Source organism: Xenia sp. Carnegie-2017, unplaced genomic scaffold (assembly GCF_021976095.1).
Source record: "Xenia sp. Carnegie-2017 unplaced genomic scaffold, XeniaSp_v1 HiC_scaffold_23, whole genome shotgun sequence".
Classification (NCBI taxonomy): Eukaryota; Metazoa; Cnidaria; class Anthozoa; order Malacalcyonacea; family Xeniidae; genus Xenia; species Xenia sp. Carnegie-2017.
This window is the reverse complement of record NW_025813486.1, coordinates 9,253,371-9,279,245: the sequence shown is the minus strand read 5'-3', so window position 1 is coordinate 9,279,245 and position 25,875 is coordinate 9,253,371. Positions and strand designations below refer to the sequence as shown.

The 25,875-nt window shown below is 34.5% G+C and overlaps 1 protein-coding gene and 1 long non-coding RNA gene across 2 annotated transcripts; both read right to left on the bottom strand.

Annotated features, from left to right (window-relative positions):
* Positions 1-1,446: 1,446 nt before the first annotated feature.
* LOC124449594 lies at positions 1,447-2,718 on the bottom strand. Its single transcript, XR_006949455.1, has 3 exons — positions 2,639-2,718; positions 1,819-1,947; positions 1,447-1,736 (listed from the first exon to the last, which is right to left on the bottom strand). It is a non-coding gene; the product is annotated as an uncharacterized LOC124449594 (long non-coding RNA).
* A 9,582-nt stretch (positions 2,719-12,300) lies between these two features.
* On the bottom strand, positions 12,301-13,263 carry LOC124449056 (WD repeat-containing protein 90-like). Its single transcript, XM_046999999.1, has 3 exons — positions 13,231-13,263; positions 13,072-13,156; positions 12,301-12,642 (listed from the first exon to the last, which is right to left on the bottom strand). Exons 1-3 carry the CDS (start codon positions 13,261-13,263, stop codon positions 12,488-12,490), a joined length of 273 nt encoding a protein of 90 aa, XP_046855955.1. The 3' UTR covers positions 12,301-12,487.
* Positions 13,264-25,875: the final 12,612 nt, after the last annotated feature.

Sequence of the window (25,875 nt, the reverse complement as noted above, 5' to 3'; positions counted from 1 at the left end):
AAAATTAACATAACTCGATGTGGTAAACGTGTTCAATGAATATTTCATTCTATGTAAATTTACAGAATTTAAAGAAAAGAAGTCCAGTATTCCAAGCCAACCGCGTGGTATAATTATAATGAATCAACCAAAAATGCTCTGGTATACGAATAATTGTCAATTGAAGCTAGTTATCGAATTTACTCAAGTGTTATGAATTAGCCAACATAGATTCAAGTGCACATGTTTACGAGATATAACCAATAGAAGTCCAGTTTTTAAACATTACTGCTGTGATAGAACGCCCAACGGACGATAGTTATTAAATGTCTTTCTCAAGTACAGTAAGAATAAATATACTTCAACTCTTTTTTTAAACAAGAAGGTATGTTGAGTTTCTCAACGTTATTATAAGAGACAAACGCTTTGATTTTGAGTAAGCACAATGTTTGTAAATCGTAGACAACAGGTAACTTCCAGAAAAAAACGCGAGAATGAACACCTGTGACTGAAGCAACTTGACACAAATTACCAAAGAACGAGGTCAGACATTCAACGTTCGGACACTGTCGATCAGGTTCATCAACGCAATCCAACGTATAACAAATTTCACCAGAACGTGAGCCAATAATGAATGTCTTAACAATGTAATCAATCGGACAAGCTATGGTAACAGCAATACGTTTTCCGTCAGGAGAATAACTGATATCATTAAGCAAAGCAAAGTAATTGTGATGTTTTGGGTGAACAGCCAACCTTTTTCGGTGGGCTAATTGGAAATTTTCAGAATTGTCAGAAAGATTTAAAACGCGCCACACACAAAACAGCCCGTAACGATCACATATTGCAAATTCCCCACGGCCAAATGCAGGATTGTAGCAGCATTTTTTAACTGCTGTATAATAATCGTAAACACGAACACGTTGTAGTAGTTTTAAACTGTCAGCGTCAAAATAGAACAGTTCACCATCAGTGCTTCCTGCCAAAAGACGGCTGCCATCAGGAGACAGAGCCAAGCAATTAAAGCCATCAGCACGATACTCCGCCCGCAAATCTAAATAATCTTCAACAGCACTTTCATTCCCACTTTCACGTCTTTCTTTTGACACTTGCTCGTCACGCTCATTTGCCTCAAGATCCGCATTAAGAATAGGGCAACCTATTTGAATGCAATCAACTCCATTAATTTCAACTTTAAGATCAATCCATTGGTCGGGTCCGTCTTTTATAGATTCTTCTAAGTTCCACAAACCGTCTGGCAGTTTATAAACACGGCACCAAAACGATCCAAGTCATGGGGAAACCAGGATTCAAAAGAATAGTGACGGCAATTCTCTTTCCATCTGGGAAGAACTTAATTTGAGAAGTGTGAGCATGAAAACAGTTTATGCAATATACCGGTTTAGGTAACTTGCCGACCTCAATATCTGGGATGGCAAAATAATCAAAACAAAATTGATAATATTATATCTGTGACGATGATTGAGTGTTGCACTTGCAGCGATTAAAGAACCGTCCCAAGATACGGCCCATTTTGTATCTGGGTTAAAAGCCAACAAACAATTTTTCGAGTTCTTTTCAAATTTTATATCCATGAATTTCTTCACATCAGATTTAAAATCTTCACTTATAAGTCCTAGTGCATCGCTCCTGTAACTGTACAAGAAACTTTTCAAGGATGAAAAATAACACAAACAGCGTATAGCCATATTTGTTTCAATGTTGACGACATGCGATGGCAAAATACCGTCTAATTTCTAAATAAAAAAAGAGATTTTTTAATCTTAATGGGAAAAGCTCACCAGAAGATCAATATTTCAAATATTTCATAGTTTATACCTCGCTCATACATATCTCATATTCAGGAAAGTTCGGAGCTGACGAACGTTCAGATTCATCATCAGTGGAATCGGAAGACATCTAACAACTCTCTTTGCTTCCTCGAACAAGCCCTTTTTATAAGAAAACCTAAAAAAATCGATTATATTTCGAAGTTGCTTTCATTCGCCTCTGGGAAGCATGATTTTGTTTGTATCCCTTGTATTGCTTGTAAAATAACATCTTTAGGGGTAATGCATTCATGTGTATCTCGACTCTATAGATTCGATCTGCATAAGATATTCCTATAGACTAACATACGAAAGAGTTGTGGCAGAGGAAGTATAATTGCCTAGTGTCCACTATTTTTGTTTTGAAACCAGCAAATGTCTGGCAAATATAGAGAATTGAATGGTGAAAAAAACAAATTTTCCGTTTTGTTTTCTTATTCATGAATAAACGGCAATATGGCTTACTTCAAACTCGGAAAATCATCAAGCAATGTTCTTAGATATCTGACGCTCGACATTTTAATCTCAACCATTTAACTGAAGCTAATTTTCTAGTGTTGTGGAGATGAAAGAAATCTATAAGCGAAAACTTTTATTGCAAATTGTTCCTCCGTTCAACGATACGCAAGTCGGTCATTACACATTAAAATAAAAGCGTTTGAAATGGCAAATACTTTAAAATCCCATTGGTAAAATATTCTATGGAAATTTCCAACGAAGAAGCGTTGTTTTAAGTTATCCTGAAAATAAAATAAGCTATTGTGATGTATTGATTGTTTTGGCTTTGCTACTTCCTTTAACATGATAAAACAGCTAAAATTCACACTTACCGGAACAAAAATTGTCAGAACACATTTCAGTGAAGACGACATTAAACCACAATAACAGACTTTAACGACCACGAGGTGGAAATGGTCTGATGTCTGAGTCTGTTCTATCCACTAACATGTATCCTAGAAGTAAGCATTAATATTTAACAAGTCAATTTCCGGTGTAATCAAAGAAAATACTTTGTTATAATTTCAGTATTTTCTTATATTTCTTTAAAATACTCAGTAAGATTTAAAATATATCTTATTTTTAGAAAAACCACTCTGTATTATCTTCTCAAAATAAATCTAAATGAAACCATATTACTGTAAACGCATGTCCATTTCCGCAGAAACAAATTTTAAAAAGTTAGGGGGGTGGACGGTGTATTCAACGATAAGTTGACCCATTGTTTACATAATTTATGCAGGCTGTCACGTGTAGTAAAACAGACTTGTTGTTACTTGGTATGCAATAAAATTCAAGTGTCTTTGTTAGTCCTGAATTACACCCATTTCCCCCACACTTTCTACGCCTATGTGAACGTTAACACTTCAATGACTTTGTCAGCTGTAACGTCAGTGACAATCTTCAGCAGAGTGACACATTTCCATTGTTTTTTTACTGGAATATGCCAAAGTCAAGACATTTTTTGTTGCTTAAAGTAAAAGTTCTCGTAAACTGCATTGGACTTTTTTTCATTATCAATGTTTACATGCTTACTTCTGGAACTGATATGTAAATTAGGGTGCGTATGTTTCTTCGTTTCCTAATTAACATATCTTAGCAGCCTGTTTTATTTCGTTAATCCACTACAAATAGCTTGGGTTTTGTCATAACGTTTTTATTGTTATGTGGACTGATGAACAGTGGCGTGTTTGCAGGGGGCCATGGCCCCTCCCAGGAAGGATTATATAGGGGCGACAAACGGCAAATTGGGCGCAAAATGTTTGGTTTATCCTGCATTTATAAACAGCAAAAAATAATAGAATTACGTGGAACAGACCAAACGACCATTCCGCAAATCATAGTGAACGCATCTTTTATGTAATCATGTAGTGAAGTACATAACGTTCGTATATTATTTATCTAGATTTATGTAATAGCATTAGAGAAAATAGCAAATCCTACTTTTACACAAACCAGCTACTTAAACCAAGTTTAAACTCCAAGAGTGGAGTTTAAACTCCACTCTTGGATACACAACTAATTTTTTTTCTTCTATATACTGCCTTTTTCCATCTCTTCAGATTTTTAAAAGGCGAAATTGCTTACCAAACAATACACTTTAGTGCTTTATTTTTGCATGCAATTCCCTTTGTCATTTAAGACTTCTATTGACTAAGCGTGATGAGTTACAATTTGAACATTGTTTGAACATAAAAAAAGTCTGCAATCAAGTGAAGTTTCTTTCAAACATATCCGGTGAATTACAATGCACTTATTTTGGCAAAAAATTGGTTCAGGATCCTCTGTTCTGACTTTATCAGTGCGCGAGCTTTAATTATGGAAATTTGATTTTACTGCAAGCGAGATCTGTTCATTTCACGGTTTTTAATCCAGTAAATGAAAATTGACATTAGCATTTTTTTTAATTATGTAGTTGCTGCAATTATTATGCATAATAAAGTATTTAGCATTCACAAAAGCTTAATAAACCAGACAGTTCTACACTTCTGGGACTTTATAGTGTTTAAAGGTTTCGACAGTTTTAAAGCAAAGCAAATTAAAAGTATTATCATTCACTGATTTATATCTCAAATTTATTCCGTCACTGCTCTGTAAAGAAGTCAACATTAAATAAATTATAACAGCCGTAAAAACGTTAATATATTTTTCATAACTTGCCAATAAAGATAGACAAGCACGTGCAACTTTAACCAGGCGGAACAAATAGCTAAAGAAGGCTAAATCATTTCATGCAGATTTCATTTGATGCACACATAATCATTTGTGCGAAATCTGTTTTTCTTTGGAACACACTGCATAATTCTGCTTTTCCAGTAATGTTAATACCATCAATGAAACATATTCCTATGGTTTATGGTAGAAGCTGGCTCATAATTTTGCTCGGCCGCAGAATATAAACATCTGTATACCTAACCGCCTGCTCTATGTACACAGTGTATATTTCATAAACGTTCACAATGTAGCATTACGAAAAGTTAGTTTACTCCAGAAAAGGGAAAATTACAAACAGACAATTAAGCAACAATCTTTTATGCGTGATACTTGACTTTTACCCTCGACACTCAACCATTACATCTGAAGATAATTTCTCAGCGTTGTAAAGTTGAAATAAGTCGAGAAGCGGAAACTTTTGTGCAAAATATTCCACTATTCAACGCAAATAACTCATTATACACATTAAAGTGCCAAGTACAAATCCTATTGAAATATCTTCTCTAAAAATTTCTGACGAGCAAACCGATTTTTTTAAGGTGTCTCGAATATGAAATAAGCTGGTGTTATTTAGTGATTATTTAGGCTTCTCCATTTCTCTTTAAAATGATAAACTGAACAACAAAAATTCACACTTACCCGAAAAAATGTTGTCAGAGCACGTTTCAATGAAGGCGACATTCAACCACAATGGCTCAAAGGCAACTGAATTTAAAGTTTAATCGACGACCACGAGGGTGAAGAACAGAGGAAGTGATCTGAGTCTATTCCATCCCATAATTCTTTGCTTTTCAGGAAAAATATTCTTATATTTCCTGTTATCAGTTAATGGATTTCTTTTACAACCATTTGCAAGATACTCTCCTCTCACGCCGTCGCAACTGCGCATTTTAATCAACATTTAAAAAATTAATCAAAAAGTTATAATTAGTACGGATGTTTGTCATTCAAAATTTATTACTTTGAGTTGACAGCTTTGAGTTTGACAAACTTGTCTTTAGGAAGGCAAAACATGTAATTTTATCGCCGAAACCGAGACGCAAAAGAGAGGTGTCTTGTTTTTAAATTATCAAATTTTTGAGATCATTTCAAATTGCGACCCCTAATTGATACATTCAGGCACGTTTGCATGCTATGTCTATAATCAATAACCATGCATCTTCCATTCGTACGATGTACATCGCGATAAGCTTTTTCGTCAGACAACGAATTATAACGTCAAAACTTTAAGTTACGCAGAGCTTTTACAGTTGTACAATCATCGAAATAAAATTTACAGCCACAGAGTAAAAAGGAAAAATTTCCATTTTTTTGTCTACAAGACTTAATGTTAGAAGAAAGACTGTTCGGATGTCAGAAATAGAAAGAGAAATATAGGATACATAGACATTTGTAGAGGAAAATTAATTTTTCTGGTTTTGTTTTTTTTTATAAGGCTTTGACTATTAGAAATTTCTAAAGCAATTTTTTTTTAATTTTTTCCTGATACACTCTTTATAACTTAATAACATCGTAATAAAGTGAATGTTTTGAGCCATGTTTTGACAAACAACGTTAACACCAACAGTGCTTCTCTGATCTTCATATACACGGACGATCTACAACTACCATTATTTATAAACATCAATACTTTGTATTTTTGTATTGTAAAAAAAGTTTTACGATTGGTGATCGATGTTTTGTGACGAAACTCGTTGATGAGACTACTATCTAAAATTTACGGAATATTGCAAGTTATCTTTGTCTACTAGACTCACGTTCTAAAAGTCTTATAATGAAGCATTCCTTTCGAACTAATGTTAGAGAGAGTTAATCCCTTTTCTTCCTTTAAAGCAAAATTGCAGCTCAAAATGAAAATTAAACATTAGTAAAGGAATATTACATTTCTGTTAATGAATTAAACTTATATACACTATGTCTAGTCATAAAAGAGCGTCTTTCATTTGTATTTTAGTGCATTTGTTTATCAAAAATATTTGATTTTTAATAAATAAATATTTATTATTTCGTGGCAAGCGTCACTTCCGGCTAAATGGTGCGATTTGATTAGCTTAGAAACATTTCTACTGATCCATTACTTTCCTGTAATCAACCACGGTCCAAAACGCATAATTATACAGTCGAGTGTAAACAAACTTCGTAATGCAAACAGCAAAATGCAAACCAAACGAAATAAAAAACCATTTACGAATGTGATTCGAAGGAAAAACCTTTGGAAAACAGTTTAACCATCCAGACGATACAATTTGAAACGATTTATCTTTTATGGACTAAAACTAGAAAAGTGAAAGCCAACCAGTAAAAAAACAGCAAAGACGAGAAAAAGCAAGCTTCGTTTCAAGTTAAATAATGCCATATAATAAATCTTTTAATAACCTCACTTTCTCGGACTTTACTGAGAAATATCAGACCTCTGTCGTTTAGTACAAACCTCGTCCTACGGGCTCGGTCTGTACAAAAGACGTCGGTCCGATATTTCTCCGTAAAGACCTCGCATTCGGTTATTAAGGGGTTAATAATTTAGTTACTAAGTGTTTACGTATTTAAGTGTTTTATAAATTACTTTTATGTAGCTTATATCATTTTAAAAATTTCTACTTCATATGCCCCTGGTGGAAATTAACGTAATTTGATGAGGTAATTAAACGTGTTTGAATAAATACTTCATCTATCTATTCAAATTTGCATAATTTTTACAAAAGAAGTCCAGTTTTCAAACGCAACCACGTGGTAGTTTTAATGAATTTACCACAACATGCTCAGGTCTACAAACAATTGTCAATAGAAGTTTTCGAATACACTCAAGTGTTATGAATTAGCCAAAATATATTCAAGTGCACATGTTTACGAGTTATAACTAATAGAAGTCCAGGTTTTAAGCATCACTGCTGTGATAGAACGCCCAACAGACGATAGTTATTAAATGACATTCTCAAGTACAGTAAGAATAAATATACTTTAACTCTTTTTTTAAACAAAAAGGTATGTTGAGTTTTTCAACATTATTATAAGAGATAAACGCTTTGATTGTGAGTAAACACAATGTTTGTAAATCGTAGACAACAGGCAATTTCCAGAAAAAAACGCGAGGATGAACACTTGTAACTGAAGCAACTTGACACAAATTACCAAAGAACGAGGTCAGACACTCAGTTTTCGGACACTGTCGATCAGGTTCATCAACGCAATCCAACGTATAACAAATTTCAACAGAACGCGAGCCAATAATGAACGTCTTAACAATGTAATCAAACGGACAAGCTATTGTAACAGCAATAAGTTTTCCGTCAGGAGAATAACTGATATCAATAAGCATATTGAAGCAATTGTGATGGTTTGGGTGAACAGCCAGCCTTTTTTGATGGGCTAACTGGAAATTCTCAGATTTTTCAGAAAGATTTAAAACGCGCCAAACACAAAACAGCCCGTAACGATCACATATTGCAAACTCCTTAAGGCCAAATGCAGGATTGTAACAGCATTTTTTAACTGCTGAATAATAATCGTAAACACGAACGCGTTGTAGTAGTTTTAAACTCTCAGCGTCAAAATAGAACAGTTCACCATCAGTGCTTATACATACCTCGCTCATACATATCTCATATTCAGGAAAGCTGGGAGATGACGAACGTTCAGATTCATCATCAGATGAATTGGAAGACATTGCGCAACTCTTCTCCAAAACCTAGAAAAAATCGATTTTATTTCGAAATCGCTACCATTCTCCTCTCGGAAGCATGATTTTGCGAAAGAGTTTGGACACAGGAAGTAAAATTTCCTGGTGTCCGCCATTTTTGTTTTAAAAATAAGCACATATCTGGCAAATATAGAGAATTGAATGGTGAAAAGACAATTTTTCCGTTTTGTTTTCTAAAGGCTGAGACACACTAGGCAGTCGCTTTAGTCGCGCGTCTAAAACTACCACTTTGCGTGGTTACTAAGCTAGTAGCGTAGTCGCGTCAGCCAGTCGCTTTGAAAGTTCAACATGTTGAACTTTTGACTTTGGTCGCTTCAGTCGCTTTATAGTGATTGGCCAATAGATACATTTAACTTCCTAAATGCATATCATATTTCTTGTCATAAGCATCATACCGATTCATACGAAATTTATAGATTAAACCTTGGAAATCGAAGGCAATATATAGTGGAATCTTTCAGTTTTTATATGACTTATCAAATAGGGACAATAGGAGCTACAAACTGGAACCCTAATGCACAATCTAAGTGCGCAGAATAAGATTATCCACAATATACGCGTAATGGCGTATGGACTATGATCGTATTGGCGTGTTTTAACTGGCTTTTTCTCTTTTCTCCACATAGTAGTTTGTACTGAGTAAATATTCATATATTAGTAGCTATAATAAAGGCCAGAATAAAAAGTTTAAGTGATATCTGTGTCTGTAACAAACTAAAATCACCGCCATGTGCAATAGACGCCACGGTAAAAGTCGCGATGGTCGCTGCTTGTGTGTTTCTAGCGTTCAAGCGACTGACGCGTGCGCATCAATTCGCTTTGGACGCGCGACTGAAGCGACTACCCAGTGTGTTTCAGCCTTTATACATGAATAGACAGCGATATGGTTTACTTTAAAATCGGAAAATCGTCAAGCTACGTTCTTAGTTACCTGGCGCTCGACGTTTTACCCTCAACTATTTAACTGAAGCTAATTTTCCAGAGTTTTGGAGATAAAACAAGTCAATAAGCGGAAACTTTCAGTGCAAAATATTCCCCCGTTCAACGTTACGCAAGTCACCCCTTCCACATCAAAATAAAAGCATTTGAAATGGTGAATAGTTTAAAATGCAATTGGTAAAATATTCTTTAGAAATGGTCAACGAAGAAGCGTCATTTTTAAGTTACCTCGAAAATGAAATAGGCTGTTGCATGGCCTACTTGAATTAGACGGCCTGATATCTTGCCATAGCAAGGCCAAAAATGCAAGGCCATTGAATTTTCCGGCGGTGCTCTTCGAAATCTTGATCTTCTTCCTTCAAAATTGTTCATTGGCCTTACTTTATGGTATAATCTTGTAGCTAAAAGTCTAGCGATCATTTAAAGAGTTTATTGGCTGAAATTGGTCCATTTTTCGCCGAGAAATCAAAGTTTATAAATTGGTGCGATCGGCGGTTGTTTTGTTTATCACGCGCTCGTCTTCGATTTAGATGTTGATGTATAGCCAAAGTCAGGAGTATGTAAAGGTAAGTTAGTATATGGAGTTTTAACTTGTTCGGGTTGGTTAGTAGCATCAGAGAGTAGTTTCCATTCAAACTTGAAAGACAGTTTCTCTTCAGCAAAGGAGGAGGACCAGGTAGGTTGTACAAGGTTGTAGGCTGAAAGTATGTTAAGTAGAGATTTTGGGAATTCATAAGAACTGTTATTGTTCTTTTCAACATACCATTCTATTTTAAGTTTGATCGATTTATTGTTTATATTGATGTCCCAGGATGGAGAAGAACCAATACCAATATTTCCAATTAATGAGGAAGCTTGAAAAGGTAAAGGATAGTATGATTTACCAATGAAATCGTTTGGATCTGATGAAATTTTCTTAGGCGTAGTTGGAGTAGGAAGGACACCGTTGAAAATAGGAAGCACCATCGCTATAATTATGGGTTTGAAGATTTTCGTAAATAAAAGAAAAAATGTATACAATTCGACTCCAAAAATCCTGTAGAAATGTAGAGGAGAGTACCAGGAACACGTAGATACCAAATATAGATAATCCACGATAGATTTAAGAGCTAAAATTTTCGAACGAAGACGAGCGCGTGATAAGCAAAACAAACGCCGATCGCACCAATTTATAAACTTTGATTTCTCGGCGAAAAATGGACCAATTTCAGCCAATAGACTCTTGAAATGATTGCTAGACTTTTAGCTACAAGATTATACCATAAAGTAAGGCCAATGAACAATTTTGAAGGAAGAAGATCAAAATTACGATGAGCACCGCCGGAAAATTCAATGGCCTTGCATTTTTGGCCTTGCTATGGCAAGATATCAGGCCGTGTAATTTAAGTAGGCCATGGCTGTTGTGTTGTATTGATTGTTTTAGCTTTGCTATACTTCCCTTTAACACGATCAAAAAAGCTAAAATTCACACTTACCAAAATAAATATTGTTAGAGCACGTTTCAATGAAGACGACATTGAACTACAATAATTGATTTTAATGACCACGAGGTCGAAAAAGTCTGACGTTTGAATTTATTCTATCCACTAAGGAACTAACACATATCCCAGAAGTCAGCATTAATATTTAACACGTTAGTTACCAGTGTGATCAGGGAAAAGACCCTTATATTTCTTAATATAAGTTTTAGTATTTCCTTATATTTCCTTGAAATATGCAGTAAGATTTTAATTTATTATATTTTATACAAAAACCACTCTATATCACGGTCAAAAACGAAGTTAAGTGAAACTTTATTAATGTAAACCCAAGTCCATTGCGGTAGAAACGGATTATTGGGGACAATAGACGTTCCGTATAGGCCGATGTCATTAGCACTGACGGGTATAAAGAATTTGATATTGGCAAACTTTGATAATTCTTGTAAAATTCGTAGTTAAGTCTTGATCTTAGCTTATATCTGCTCGTTGACGGTCTTATAACTATATCTAACCGCATTGATATATAAGTGTGCTTCAAGTCAATTTCTGCTCCATTCATGTTCGGTGCAATGCGTGCATAACATTTAATAACACTGTATGGAATTCATTCTTATCAATTAATATATTATCTGAATTACACACCCCACCCCGTTCACTTTCTACGCCTAATTAAACAATTCAATGACCTTGTCAGCAGTAAAGATTGACAAAACAATAAACTGAATCTATCTCAATCTTCATCGGAGTGAACACCTACAGTGGCACTAAGGTCACACTCGACGCATTCTACAGCTGTTTTGCAAGTTCGTTCCCTGGTCAAAAAAAAATTAGCTTGCGAATGTAAGATGAGTTTGTGAGCTTTTGCTTGCATTTTTACTCCGGCTGCTCCAGTTTTCTGCCGCTGTGAAATTTTGTAAAAGGGTTGATATTTACAGAAAGTATGGCGTTCAGGGAGAACCGTTATAAAAGGTTCTTCTGAGGTTAAAACAGCGTAGACGAGGTTAATATGAATTCATTGTTCGTATACCGAAGTATTTAAATTTATTACTCCTTAAAAAATAACGTTTTGGCTGCGTTTACACTATACCGGATTAGCTCATCACGACATCTTCATTTGCTTTAAAAGGGATAACTGTTCGGAGTAAAAGCTTATTAAGCGGATAGATTTAGTCTATTTGATCGTGTTTCTGACGCTGAACAATTTTACTGCCTTTAATATAAAGAATATTCAACCTGCTGCGATAGCAATCCGGTATATTGTAAACGGAGCCTTAATGAAGACGTGTCAAAAAAAAGCATAGAAAAATGTCGTCGTTTTATATTCGCGTATTGCGTAATGAAGGGTATTACCATTATATGCCAAGTAAGGACCAAATTCATTTCCTCATCACAATTCTGCGTCCATGATCTCGATCATAAATCTTGTTATCAACTTGGGCTAAGTCAGATTAGCACCAGCCTCCCACCCCTCCCGTCAGCAATTAAAGTATTTTTCAAGGGCTGCACTGAAATAGTTCTCTTTCATTTTAAAGACATTGTTTGTATGGAAGCTTTTTTATATTGGCGAAAATCATCCATTATATTGCTGTCTGTCTCAAGCCATGAATTCCATGCTTCTTTCTTGCAACAAGAATCTTTTGCTCTTTAACAAACAAAACAAAACTTTGCTGGTTTTACTTTCCTTTCATAAATAAGAATGTATTATACATTTTATATTTTACGCATATCTCTCTATTGCTCTCAATAAGCCGATAAAATGTCGAGTTTTTAAATTGACGGGTCATAGAATATAGCGCACCAGCCTTCGACTTTATATTGTTTTGCCAAGATTCTGTAATAAGGACGTCTCTCTATATCAACACCTTCCACAAAGCAACATCCGAAAAACCAACGGAAAACAGTTTATCTCCGGTCGGAGAAAATGTCACATGGCTAATAGAGTCACAATGCATATCGAAATCTTGAAAGCTACCTTTATCATAATCAATTACTTTCACTAGTCGATCTAAAACAAAAAGAAAATTACAGACAGCAAAAATACCTAATTAAATGATTGTAAACTAAAGCATTGGGTGTCATTAATTCTCGAGGAAATAAAAGAAGCTGAAAAGAAATAAAAACTTTTAATGAGAATTTCACCTAGTGCTTTTTGATTCATATTTCCGACGTAGCTACGTCGATTTGGGACGTTTTTTTAGACTTAAACTATGTGGGATACGTAACCCTAAATTGTGATTTTAATTATCTTCTCAGAAAACCATCGATAATCCAGTTTTACTAATGGAAGAAAACTAGATGAGAAAAATTGACATAAGTTGGAGTAGATAAAAAAACTTTAACGATTTCAAACTATTATCTTTCAAGATATAGAAAGGATTTTCAAATCATTCAGTGTTGTTTTGCAGAACATTGTAAAAAACTTTTTAATTTATACCTTTGGTTCCAACAGCAATTAAATGACCCTTAGGCGATATTTCCAAGCAAGAAGCCCATTGTGTCAACAAAATAGTTCGAAAAACCTGACAATGAACACATTTCCATCAATGATGGACATTTTGTCTGCTCCAAGAACAGACCTGTTACAAATACTGACCTTTCTCTGGGACAAGCTGTAGAATTGTATCATTCTAAAAACAATGTTTTAATTATTAATAAGCCCTTAATGACCGAGCCCGACGTCTTTACGGAGAAATAATAGACCGAAGTTTTTTTGTCAAACAAACAAACACAATTTGAATTAATAAAGCAAACAGAATTTGCATATCAATCATGAATACATGCTAAAGGAAAAATGAAAACATTTCTCTGAAACTTTCGCAGTATTGCTATTTTATATAAGAAATAAAACATGTTTTTCAATTTGGCACTGGCTTATGAAAACCTTGGAGAGGCTCATGTGAACTCTCAAACAGGTGCACTGATCTGCTCTCAAGTTTTTCCAAAGACTCTTCCGTTTGCGTAAGCTCGTACAAACACAGTGAAAATCTTTTATTTTTTACTCAGTTCTATTTGCTGCAGAGTGTTTTTCATTGTACCTTATGTGAAGCAATGTCCATATCAGTGTTTGGTGCTCTCTTATGATCTTGGATCAAACGGACAGTGAGGCCAGTAGCAGGACTACTTGTGGCTACCACACCATCCGTACTACCACTCATAAAAACACAAAATATATAACAAATTTATTTCTAAGGTATGTCAAAATTGTCAATGTTCAGTTTGACCACTAGAGTTGAACTGCAATAGGATAATGACCAAACCAAATAATCTACCACCCTAAGTTATACTTAACAATCCCAAGTTAGAAAAAACAAGCCAAGTCAGCATCCACAATCTCATCATATCCTCACACATCCCAATATTCTTAGCCACACCAAGTTATCCTCAGCCATAACATTTTAAACTTAAAAACCCGAAGTTATTCATAAGCTCCAAAGTTATCCTTAACAAGAGGACAATAAGGGGGAGATGAAGAACCAACTATAAGGTAGATACTACACATACCACTGTATACTATACCACTTATATCACTGTCCTCCACAGTAGATATGGCATACATCACAGTATACTATAGTTAGATACTAAAAATATCACGGTATATTATAAGTGGATAATACAAATACCATTGTATACTATAGGTAAATACAACATATATCACAGTATACTATAGATAGATACCACATATATAACTGTATACTATAGATAGATATCACATATATCACTATATATTATAGATAGATACCACTGTATACTAAAGATATATATATATCACTGTATACTATAGATAGATATCACATATATCACTGTATACTAGATAGATACCACATATATCACTGTATACTATAGATAGATATCATATATCACTGTATACTATAGATAGATATCACATATATCACTGTATACTATAGATAGATATCACATATATCACTGTATACTATAGATAGATACCATATCATCACTGTATATAGATAGATATCACATATATCACTGTATACCATGAGATATCACATATATCACTGTACTATAGATAGATACCACATATATCACTGTATACTATAGATAGATATCACATATATCACTGTACTATAGATAGATACCACATATCACTGTATATAGATAGATATCACTATATCACTGTATACTATAGATAGATACAAATATATCACTGTATACTATAGATAGATATTACATATATCACTGTATACTATAGATAGATACCACATATATCACTGTATACTATAGATAGATATCACATATATCACTGTATACTATAGATAGATATCACATATATCACTGTAGACTATAGATATATCACATATATACTATAGATAGATATCACATATATCACTGTATACTATAGATAGATATCACATATCACTGTATACTATAGATAGATACCACATATCACTGTATACTATAGATAGATATCACATATATCACTGTATATAGATAGATATCACATATATCACTGTATACTATAGATAGATATCACATATATCACTGTATACTATAGATAGATATCACATATATCACTGTATACTATAGATAGATATCACATATATCACTGTATACTATAGATAGATATCACATATATCACTGTATACTATAGATAGATACCACATATATCACTGTATACTATAGATAGATATCACATATATCACTGTATACTATAGATAGATACCACATATATCACTGTATACTAGATATCACATATATCACTGTATACTATAGATAGATATCACATATATCACTGTAGACTATAGATAGATATCACACATATTACTGTATACTATAGAAAGATACCACATATATCACTGTACACTAAAGATAGATACCATATATATCACTGTATACTATAGATAGATACCACATATATCACTGTATACTATAGATAGATATCACATATATCACTGTATACTATAGATAGATACCACATATATCACTGTATACTATAGATAGATATCACATATATCACTAAATACTATAGATAGATACCACATGTATCACTGTATACTATAGGTAGATATCACATATATCACTGTATAGTATAGATAGATACCACATATATCACTGTATACTATAGATAGATACAACATATACCACTGCATATTATAGGTAGATAACACATGAATTACTACATACGATAGGTGGATTCTGCATGTATCAAGCAGCGACTGGTCCTTACCACAGGCAGAAAAATTAATAACAGTAACGCCCCCAGAATGAGGATGTATTTTCATAATCATTTCAACTCTTCCAAAATCAAAGAGTCTTACGGTTCCATCATCAAAACCAGCCACGCAATGTGATGGTCTTAATGGTTTCTCCACTGGTTTAATGTAAGGATGTACTGTGGCTATCACTTCACCATCTTGTAAGACATTATGTGTTGTTTCACGTGGAGGAAAAGAATTTTTAAGCAACTGATAGTCAACATCGACGAAATTTTTAGAGATGAGTTACGTTTTGGTCCCGTGTAAGTGAAAGCTTTTATTTATAACATATACAAGCGCGCAAACGATCTCTTTATCTGTGACATATGAAGATCCTGAGCGGGTTCAAAGAGATCTCTCTATATGTGACATATGAAGAGCTTGACGAGGTTCAAAGAGATATTTTTATCTGTGACACATCAAGAACCTGAGGAGGTTCAAAGAAATCTCTTTATCTGTGACATATGAAGATCCTGAGCGGGTTCAAAGAGATCTCTTTATCTGTGATATATGAAGATCATGAGTTGGTTAAAGAGATCTCTTTATCTGTAATGTATAAAGAGCCTGAGGAGGTTCAAAGAGATAATTTTATCTGTGACATATGAAGAGCCTGAGTTGGTTTAGAGAGGTCTCTTTATTTGTGACATATAAAGAGCCTGAGCAGGTTCAAAGAGATATCTTTATTTGTGACATATGAAGAGCCTGAGCAGGTTCAAAGAGATCTTATTATTGGGACATATAAAGATCCTGAGTAGGTTCAAAGAGATCTCTTTATCTGTGACACGTGAGTTCCTGAGCAGGTTCAAAGAGATCTCTTTATCAATGACGTATGAAGAACCTGAGGTGGTTCAGAGAGGTCTCTCTATCTGTGACATATGAAGAGACTGAGGAGGTTTAGAGAGATACATTTATCTGTGATATATGAAGAACCTGAGTAGGTTCAAAGAGATATCTTTATCTGTGACATATGAAGAGCCTGAGCAGGTTCAAAGAGATCTTATTAGTGGGACATATGAAGATCGTGAGTAAGTTCAAAGAGATCTCTTTATCTGTGACATATGAAAAACGTGACCAGGTTTAAAGAGATCTCTTTATCTGTGACGTATAAAGAGCCTGTGCAGGTTCAAATAGATCTTTTTCAAATCGTGGCCAGAGATTTGCCAGGCGGAAAGCGAATTTTCAATATGAACATAATAGCCCGACATAAGACTTTTAAAAAAGCCATCACAATAATAAAATAGAGAAGGATTTATTAATAACGTTTCGTCTTTAACTTAAGATTTTCAATTACGAGGTTTTAAATTCAAGCATGTATTACGGGGTGTTAAATTACATGTGAGGGTAGGAAGTTTAGATGACGGAATTAAGGAGTGAGAATGGCGGTATATTAAAGAAGGTGAAGGGGATTGAGTTGGGTGTTAAGAGCGGGTTTAAGTTTAGATATAAGAAGGCTTTCTGAATGATCAAGGGTCATAATTGTCGGAGGAGGAAGACAGAATTAAGAAATCATTAAAATCGGCAGAGTGAGATGTATTTCTTATATGAGAAAGAACTGCAGATGGTGGTGGACATAAGGAAGGCTTCTCTGTTAAGGGAGAGATTCCCAAGTGTTCTGATATTCTGGTGAGTAAGTGACGTGTGGTTTGGCCCACATACGATGCAAACCAATTTCCATAGTTTCATTCCCATTCAATACAAACGCTCCTTGACCTCCTCTTTACTTCACACAATTTTCAACCTCTGTCCAGCTATGAACTAGAAGTTTTTAGAAAATTGTTCACCTTAAACAACTTCCCTTCATACATATTTAACAATCATGTTCACCGCTTCCTCAACATTACATTGGAACCTAAAGATCTTATTCACACTGCTCCTAAGAAAATCATGGACTTCTGTCTCCCTTTCACTGGCCTACACTGTCTTCAGATTCGCACTCAAATCACTCGACTCTGCCATGCTGCCTTTCCTCATATCAACGTTCGCTTTCTTTTTCGTTCTTTCAGGCGTCTCTCCTCTTTCTTTCCTTTTAAAGATAGGGTTCCCAAGCTCCTGAGATCTGGTATTGTATACTCACTTAAGTGTCGATGCTGCTCTGCATCGTATGTGGGCCAAACCACACGTCACTTACTCACCAGAATATCAGAACACTTGGGAATCTCTCCCTTAACAGGGAAGCCTTCCTTATGTCCACCACCATCTGCAGTTCTTTCTCATATAAGAAATACATCTCACTCTGCCGATTTTAATGATTTCTCAATTCTGTCTTCATCCTCCGACAATTACGACCTTATGATTCATGAAAGCCTTCTTATATCCAAACTTAAACCCTCTTATAACACCCAAGGCAACTCGATCCCCCTTCACCTTCTTTAATACACCGTCATTCTCACTTAATTCCGTCATCTAAACTTCCTACTACCCTCACATGTAATTTAACACCCTGTAATATATGCTTGTATTTAAAACCTCGTGTATATAAATTAACTCAAATAATCTGAAGATGTCTTATTTAAGTTAAAGACGAAACGTTATTAATAAATCCTTCTCTATTTTATTATTGTGATGGCTTTTTTAAAAGTCTTATGTTGGGCTATTATGTTCATATTGAAAATTATCTAAAATCTACGGAATATTGAAAGTTATCTTTGTCTACTAGACTCACGTTCAAAAAGTCTTAAAATGAAGCATTCCTTTTGAACTAATGTTATAGAGAGCAAATCCCTTTTCTTCCTTTAAAACAAAAATTGCAGCTCAAAATGATTGATAAAGAAAATTAAACATTAGTAAAGCAATATTAAATTTCTGTTAATGAATTAAACTTATGTACACTATGTCTAGTCATAAAAGAGCGTCTTTCATTTGTATTTTAGTGCTTTGTTTATCAAAAATATTTAATTTTTAATATATAAATATTTGTCACTTCATGGCAAGCGTGACTTCCGGCTAAATGCTACGATTTGATAAGCTTAGAAACATTTTTGGAGATCCATTATATTCCTGTAATAGACCACGGTCCAAAACGCAGAGTTTTACACTCAAATGTGAACAAACTTTGTAATGAAAACGGCAAAACGCAAACCAAACGCAAATAAAAAACTATTTACGAATGTGACTCGAAGAAAAAACACTTAAAAAACTGTTTAACTAAATATCCAGACGATACAATTTGAAACGATTTATTTTTTATGGACAAAAACATGAAAATTGAAAGCCAACCGGTAAAAATACAGCAAAGACGAGAAAAAATGCAAGCTTCGTTTCAAGTTAAATAATGCCATATAATAAAGCTTTTAATAACCTCACTTTCTCGGACTTTACTGAGAAATATCAGACCTGATACAAAAGACCTCGCATTCGGATATTAAGCGCTTAATAATTTAGTTATTAAGTGTTTACGTATTTAAGTGTTTTATAAATTACTTTTGTGTACTTTATCATTTTGAAAATTTCTACTTCATATGCCCCTGGTGGAAATTAACGTAATTTGATGAGGTAGCTAAACGTCTTTGAATAAATATTTCATTTATCTATCCAAATTTGCATAATTTTAACAAAAGAAGTCCAGTTTTCGAATACACTCACGTGTTATGAATTAGCCAACATAGATTCAAATGCACATGTTTATAAGTTATAACCAATAGAAGTCCAGGTTTTAAGCATCATTGTTGTGATAGAACGCCCAAAGGGCGATAGATATTAAATGACATTCTCAAGTACAGTAAGAATAAATATACTTCAACTCTTTTTTTAAACAAAAAGTTATGTTAAGTTTTTCAACATTATTATAAGAGATAAGTGCTTTGATTGTGAGTAAACACAATGTCTGTAAATCGTAGACAACAGGTAACTTCCAGAAAAAAACGCGAGGATGAACACTTGTAACTGAAGCAACTTGACACAAATTACCAAAGAACGAGGTCAGACACTCAGATTTCGGACACTGTCGATCAGGATCATCAACGCAATCCAACGTATAACAAATTTGACCAGAATGCAAGCCAATAATAAACGTCTTAACAATGTAATCAAACGGACAAGCTGTGGTAACAGCAATAAGTTTTCCGTCAGGAGAATAACTGATATCACTAAGCAAATCAAAGTAATTGTGATGATTTGGGTGAACAGCTAACCTTTTTCGATAGGCAAATTGGAAATTTTCAGAATTGTCAGAAAGATTTAAAACGCGCCACACACAAAACAGCCCGTAACGATCACATATTGCAAATTCCCAACGGCCAAATGCAGGATTGTAGCAGCATTTTGTAACTGCTGAATAATAATCGTAAACACGAACACGTTGTAGTAGTTTTAAACTGTCAGCGTCAAAATAGAACAGTTCACCATCAGTGCTTCCTGCCAAAAGACGGCTGGCATCAGGAGATAGAGCCAAACAACTAAAGCCATCAGCACGATACTCCGCCCGCAAATGTAAATAATCTTCAACAGCACTTTCATTCCCACTTTCACGTCTTTCTTTTAACACTTGCTCGTCACGCTCATTCAACTCAAGATCCGTATTAAGTATAGGACAACCTAACTGAATGCAATCAACTCCACTAAATCCAACATTAAGATCAATCCATTGGTCGGGTCCGTCTTTTATAGAATCGTCTACATTCCACATACCGTCCGGTAGTTTATACACACGGCACCAAAAGTGGTACAAGTAATGGGGAAGCTCAGGATCCAAACAAATAGTTACGGCAATTCTCCTTCCATCTGGGAAGAACTTAAGTTGAGAAGTGCGAGCATGAACACAGTTTATGCAATAAACCGGTTTAAGTAACTTGCCGACCTCATTAGCTGGAGTGGCAAAAACAATCAAAACAAAATTGATAATATAATGTGACGGACGACAAAAGAACGCTGCACTTGCAGCTATTAAAGAACCGTCCCAAGAGACGGCCCATTTTGTATCAGGGTTAAAACCTAACACATATTTTTTCGAGCTCTTTTCAAATTTTATATCCATGAATTTCTTGACATCAGATTTGAAATCTTCACTTATAAGTCCTAGTGTATCGCTCTTGTAGCTGTACAAGAAGCTTTTCATTGATGAAAAATAACACAAACAACGTATCGCCATATTTGTTTCAATGTTGACAACATGTGATGGTGGAATACCGTCTAGTTTCTAAATAAAAAAGGAATGTTTTAATCGTAATGTGAAAAGCTCACCAGAAGATCAATACTTGAAATATTTTATTATTTATACCTCGCTCATACATATCTCATATTCAGGAAGGCTGGGAGATGACGAACGTTCAGATTCTTCATCAGATGAATTGGAAGACATCGCGCAACTCTTTTTCAAAACCTAGAAAAAATCGATTCTATTTCAAAATCGCTACCATTCTCCTCTCCGAAGCATGATTTTGCGAAAGAGTTTGGACACAGGAAGTAAAATTGCCTAGTGTCCGCCATTTTTTGTTTTAAAAATAAGCAAATATCTAGCAAATATAGAGAATTGAAAAGTGAAAAGACAAATTTTCCGTTTTGTTTTCTTATTCATGAATAGACAGCGATATGGTTTACTTCAAAATCGGAAAATCATCAAGCAACGTACTTAGATACCTGGCGCTCGACGTTTTACCCTCAACTATTTAACTGAAGCTAATTTTCCAGAGTTTTGGAGATAAAACAAGTCAATAAGCGGAACTTTTAGTGCAAAATGTTCCCCCGTTTAACGTTTCCCAAGTCACCATTACATATTAAAACAAAAGCATTTGAAATGGTGAATAGTTTAAAATCCAATTGGTAAAATATTCCCTAGAAATTGTCAACGAACAAGCGTCATTTTTAAGTTATCTCGAAAATAAAATAGGCTGTTGTGTTGTATTGTTTGTTTTAGCTTTGCTATACTTCCCTTTAACACGATGAAATCAGCTAAAATTCACACTTACCAGAATAAATATTGTCAGAGCACGTTTCAATGAAGACGACATGAAACTAAATGAATTTAACGACCACGAGGTAGAAAAGGTCTGACGTCTTAATCTATTCTTTCCACTAACATGTATCCCAGAAGTCAGCATTAATATTTAAAATTCAATTACCAGTGTGATTATGGAAAATACCCATATACTTCGTGATATAAGTTTTAGTATTCCCTTATATATCCTTGAAATATGCAGTAAGATTTTAGTTTATTATATTTTATAGAAAAACCACTCTATATCACGGTCAAAAACGAAGTTAAGTGAAACTTCATTAATGTAAACGCAAGTCCATTGCTGTAGAAACGGATCATTGGGGACAATGGACGTTCCGTATAGGCCGATGTCATTAGCACTTAAGGGTATAAAAAATTTCATATTGGCAAACTTTGATAATTCTTGTAAAATCCGTAGTTAAGTCTTGATCTTAGCTTATATCTGCTTGTTGACGGTCTTATAACTATATCTAACAGCATTGATATTTGTGCTTCTAGTCAATTTCTGGTCCATTCATGTTCTGTGCCTTGCGTGCATTCATTCTTATCAATTAATATATTATCTGAATTACACACCCCACCCCATTCACTTTCTACGCCTAATTAAACAATTCAATGACCTTGTCAGCAGTAAAGATTGACAAAACAATAAACTGAATCTATCTCAACTTCATCGGAGTGAGCACCTACAGTGGCACTAAGGTCAAACTCAATGCATTCTACAGCTGTTTTGCGAGTTCGTTCCCTGGTCAAAATAAAATTAGCTTGCGAATGTGAGATGAGTTAGTGAGCTTTTGCTTGCATTTTTTCTCCGGCTGCTCTAGTTTTCTTCCTCTGGGAAATTTTGTAAAAGGGTTGATATTTACAGAAAGTAGGGCGTTCAGGGAGAACCGTTATAAAAGGTTCTTCTGAGGTTAACACAGCGTAGACGAGGTTATTATGAATTCATTGTTCGTATACCGGAGTATTTAATTTTATTACTCCTTAAAAAATAACGTTTTGGCTGCGTTCACACTATACCGGATTTGCTCATCACGACGTCTTCATTTGCTTTAAAAAGGATAACTGTTCGGAGTAAAAGCTTATTAAGCGGATAGATTTAGTCTATTTGATCGTGTTTCTGACAATGAACAATTTTACTGCCTTTTAATATAAAGAATATTCAACCTGCTGCGATAGCAATCCGGTATATTGTAAACGGGGCATTAATGAAGACGTGTTAAAAAAAGCATGGAAAAATGTCGTCGTTTTATATTCGCGCATGCGTAATGATTCGTATTACCATTATATGCCAAGTAAGGACCAAATTCATTTCCTTATCACAATTCTGCGTCCATGTTCTCGATCATAAATCTTGTTATCAACTTGAGCTAAGTCAGATTAGCACTAGCCTCCCACCCCCTCCCGCCAGCAATTAAAGTTTTTTTTAAGGGCTGCACTGAAATAGTTCTCTTTCATTTAAAAAATATTGTTTGTATGGAAGCTTTTTATATTGACAAAAATCATCTATTATATTGCTGTCTCTCTCAAGCCATGAATTCCATGCTTGTTTCTTGCAACCAGAATCGTTTGCTTTTTAACAAACAAACAAAATTTTGCTGGTTTTACTTTCCTTTCCTAAATAAGAATGTATATATATACATTTTGTATTTTACGCTTATCTCTCTATTGCTCTCAATAAGCAGATAAAATATCGTGTTTTTAAATTGATGGGTTATAGACTATAGCGCACCAGCCTTCGACTTTATATAGTTTTGCCAAGATTGTGTAATAAGGACGTATCTCTATATCAACACCTTCCACAAAGCAACATCCGAAAAACCAACGGAAAACAGTTTATCTCCGGTCGGAGAAAATGTCACATGGCTAATAGAGCCACAATGCATATCGAAATCTTGAAAGCTACCTTTATCATAATCAATTACTTTCACTAGTCGATATAAAACAAAGAGAAAATTTCAAACAGTAAAAATACCTAATTAAGTGGTTGTAAATTAAAGCACTCATTGTCATTAATTCTCCAGGAAAAAAAACAAGCACTGAGAAGAAATAAAAACTTTTTACATGTTTGTAGATGTAGATCATCCAGGTTGTTATAGTCCTGAGAAGGAATGTTTTAGTTGTTGTTGACTGACGTCAGGACTTCTTCGGTCTTCAGTCCTTTTCAGGACTATAACAACCTAGACGATCTACATCTACAAACATGTAAAGATACTCACGGGTTCAAACCATTTACTTTAAAAAACTATTTAATGAAAATTTCTCTTAGTATTTTTTGATCCATTTTTCCAGCGTAGCTACGTCGATTTAGGAAGTTTTTTAGACTTAAACTATGTGGGATACGTAACCCTAAATTGTCATCTAAATTTTCATTAAACCCAAAAGATCTCTTTATCTGTGATATACGAAGATCCTGAGCAGGTTCAAAGCGATCTCTTTATTTTTAATATATGAAGGCCTGAGCAGGTACAAAGAGAACTTATTATCTGTGACATATGAAAAGCCTGACCAGGTTTAGAGAGATCTCTTCATCTGTGACATATGAAGATCCTGAGCAGATTCAAGGAGATCTCTTTATCTGTGAGATACGTAGATCCTGAGCAGGCTTAGAGAGATCTTTTTATCTGTGACGTATAAAGAGCTTGAGCAGGCTTAAATAGATCTTTTTATCTGAGACATATAAAGAGCCTGAGCAGGTTCAAAAAAGATCTCTTTATTTGTGACGTATGAAGAACCTAAGGAAGTTAAAAGAAATCTTTAATCTGTGACATATGAAGAGCCTGATCAGATTCAAAGAGATCTCTTTATCTGTGATATATGAAGAGCATGAGCAGGTTTTGAGAGATCTCTTTATCTGTGACCTATAAAGATCCTGAGCAGGTTTAGAGAGATCTCTTCATATGTGACATATGAAGATCTTAAGCAGGTTCAAAGAGATCTCTTTATATGTGAGATATGAAAATCCTGACCAGGTTTTGAGAGATCTCTTTATCTGTGACGTATAAAGAGCTTGAGCAGGTTCAAATATATCTTTTTATATGAGACAATGAAAGAGATTGAGCAGGTTCAAAAAAGATTCCTTTATTTGGAACGTATGAAGTACCTGAGGAGGTTCAGAGAGGTCTCTCTATCTGTGACATATGAAGAGCTTGAACAGGTTCAAGAAATCTCTTTATCTGTGACATATGAAGAGCATGAGCAGGTTCAAACAGACGCTTGAAATGATAGTTTGGTGGTGAACACTACTCTGTAAATTATATTATTTTAAAGCCTCGAGATCATTGCAAACTATCACGATTTAGCTATAAGTTTATGGGTAGTTGCATTTCAAGACGTCCATTTTAGTTTGCATCTTTTAAGCCGTAATATTGTTTCTAACTTACCAATAACAATAATAATAACAATGATAATATATTCAATCTATATAACTCAAAAGCACTAACGAGTAGAGTTGTGTGTCCTTGTGATAGATAAAATCGATAGACGCGAACCTTTAACTACAAAAAACTAGGTCCACTCTTTCTGAGTAAAGTCCTTGTCAATGAAGGTTTATTATGGGTCATTTGCACGAAAAGTAAAACTGTTTAAAAATTTTTCCTGACTGTTTAAAAATTTCTTGAAAGAGAAGAATATAAGATTTGTAGTGAGCAATCACTGAAATAAAATATTGCTTCTAAGATTACAAAATCCTTCTGTCGTAAAGAAAATTTAAACACCATTTTACAGGTTTGAAAATTTACTATCCAATGCGGGCTTCGTACAACCGGCCCCAGTTTTGAAAGTTGTGTCAACTCTCACCTTATTAATTACTGGCGGAAGCTCGCCTTGAATACTCAACTATGCTTAAGACCTTACAGTGTAAGGCTTACACCAACATCAAAATATCACAAATTATTTTGTAAAACAGAGCGATTTAAGAGCTCGTATTTCCCGAAAATAGTTTCATATAAATAGTATAGTTAATTTTGAATGACCACAAGAAACATGCTTCAATTCACCTGATGGACAATTTGAAATTGCAGCGTTTGTTCGAGGTCATCAGAAGTCCAGACTCTCAAGCTACCATCATCGGAGCAAGTCACAAAGAATTTGTCAT

Coding starts and splice junctions, on each gene's coding strand:
- LOC124449056 (XM_046999999.1), bottom strand. CDS start 13,263: ATGATACAATTCTACAGCTTGTCCCAGAGAAAG. Junction 13,157..13,230: donor ACAGCTTGTCCCAGAGAAAG/GTCAGTATTTGT, acceptor GTTCATTGTCAG/GTTTTTCGAACTATTTTGTT. Junction 12,643..13,071: donor AATTGCTGTTGGAACCAAAG/GTATAAATTAAA, acceptor TTTTTGTTTTAG/ATCGACTAGTGAAAGTAATT.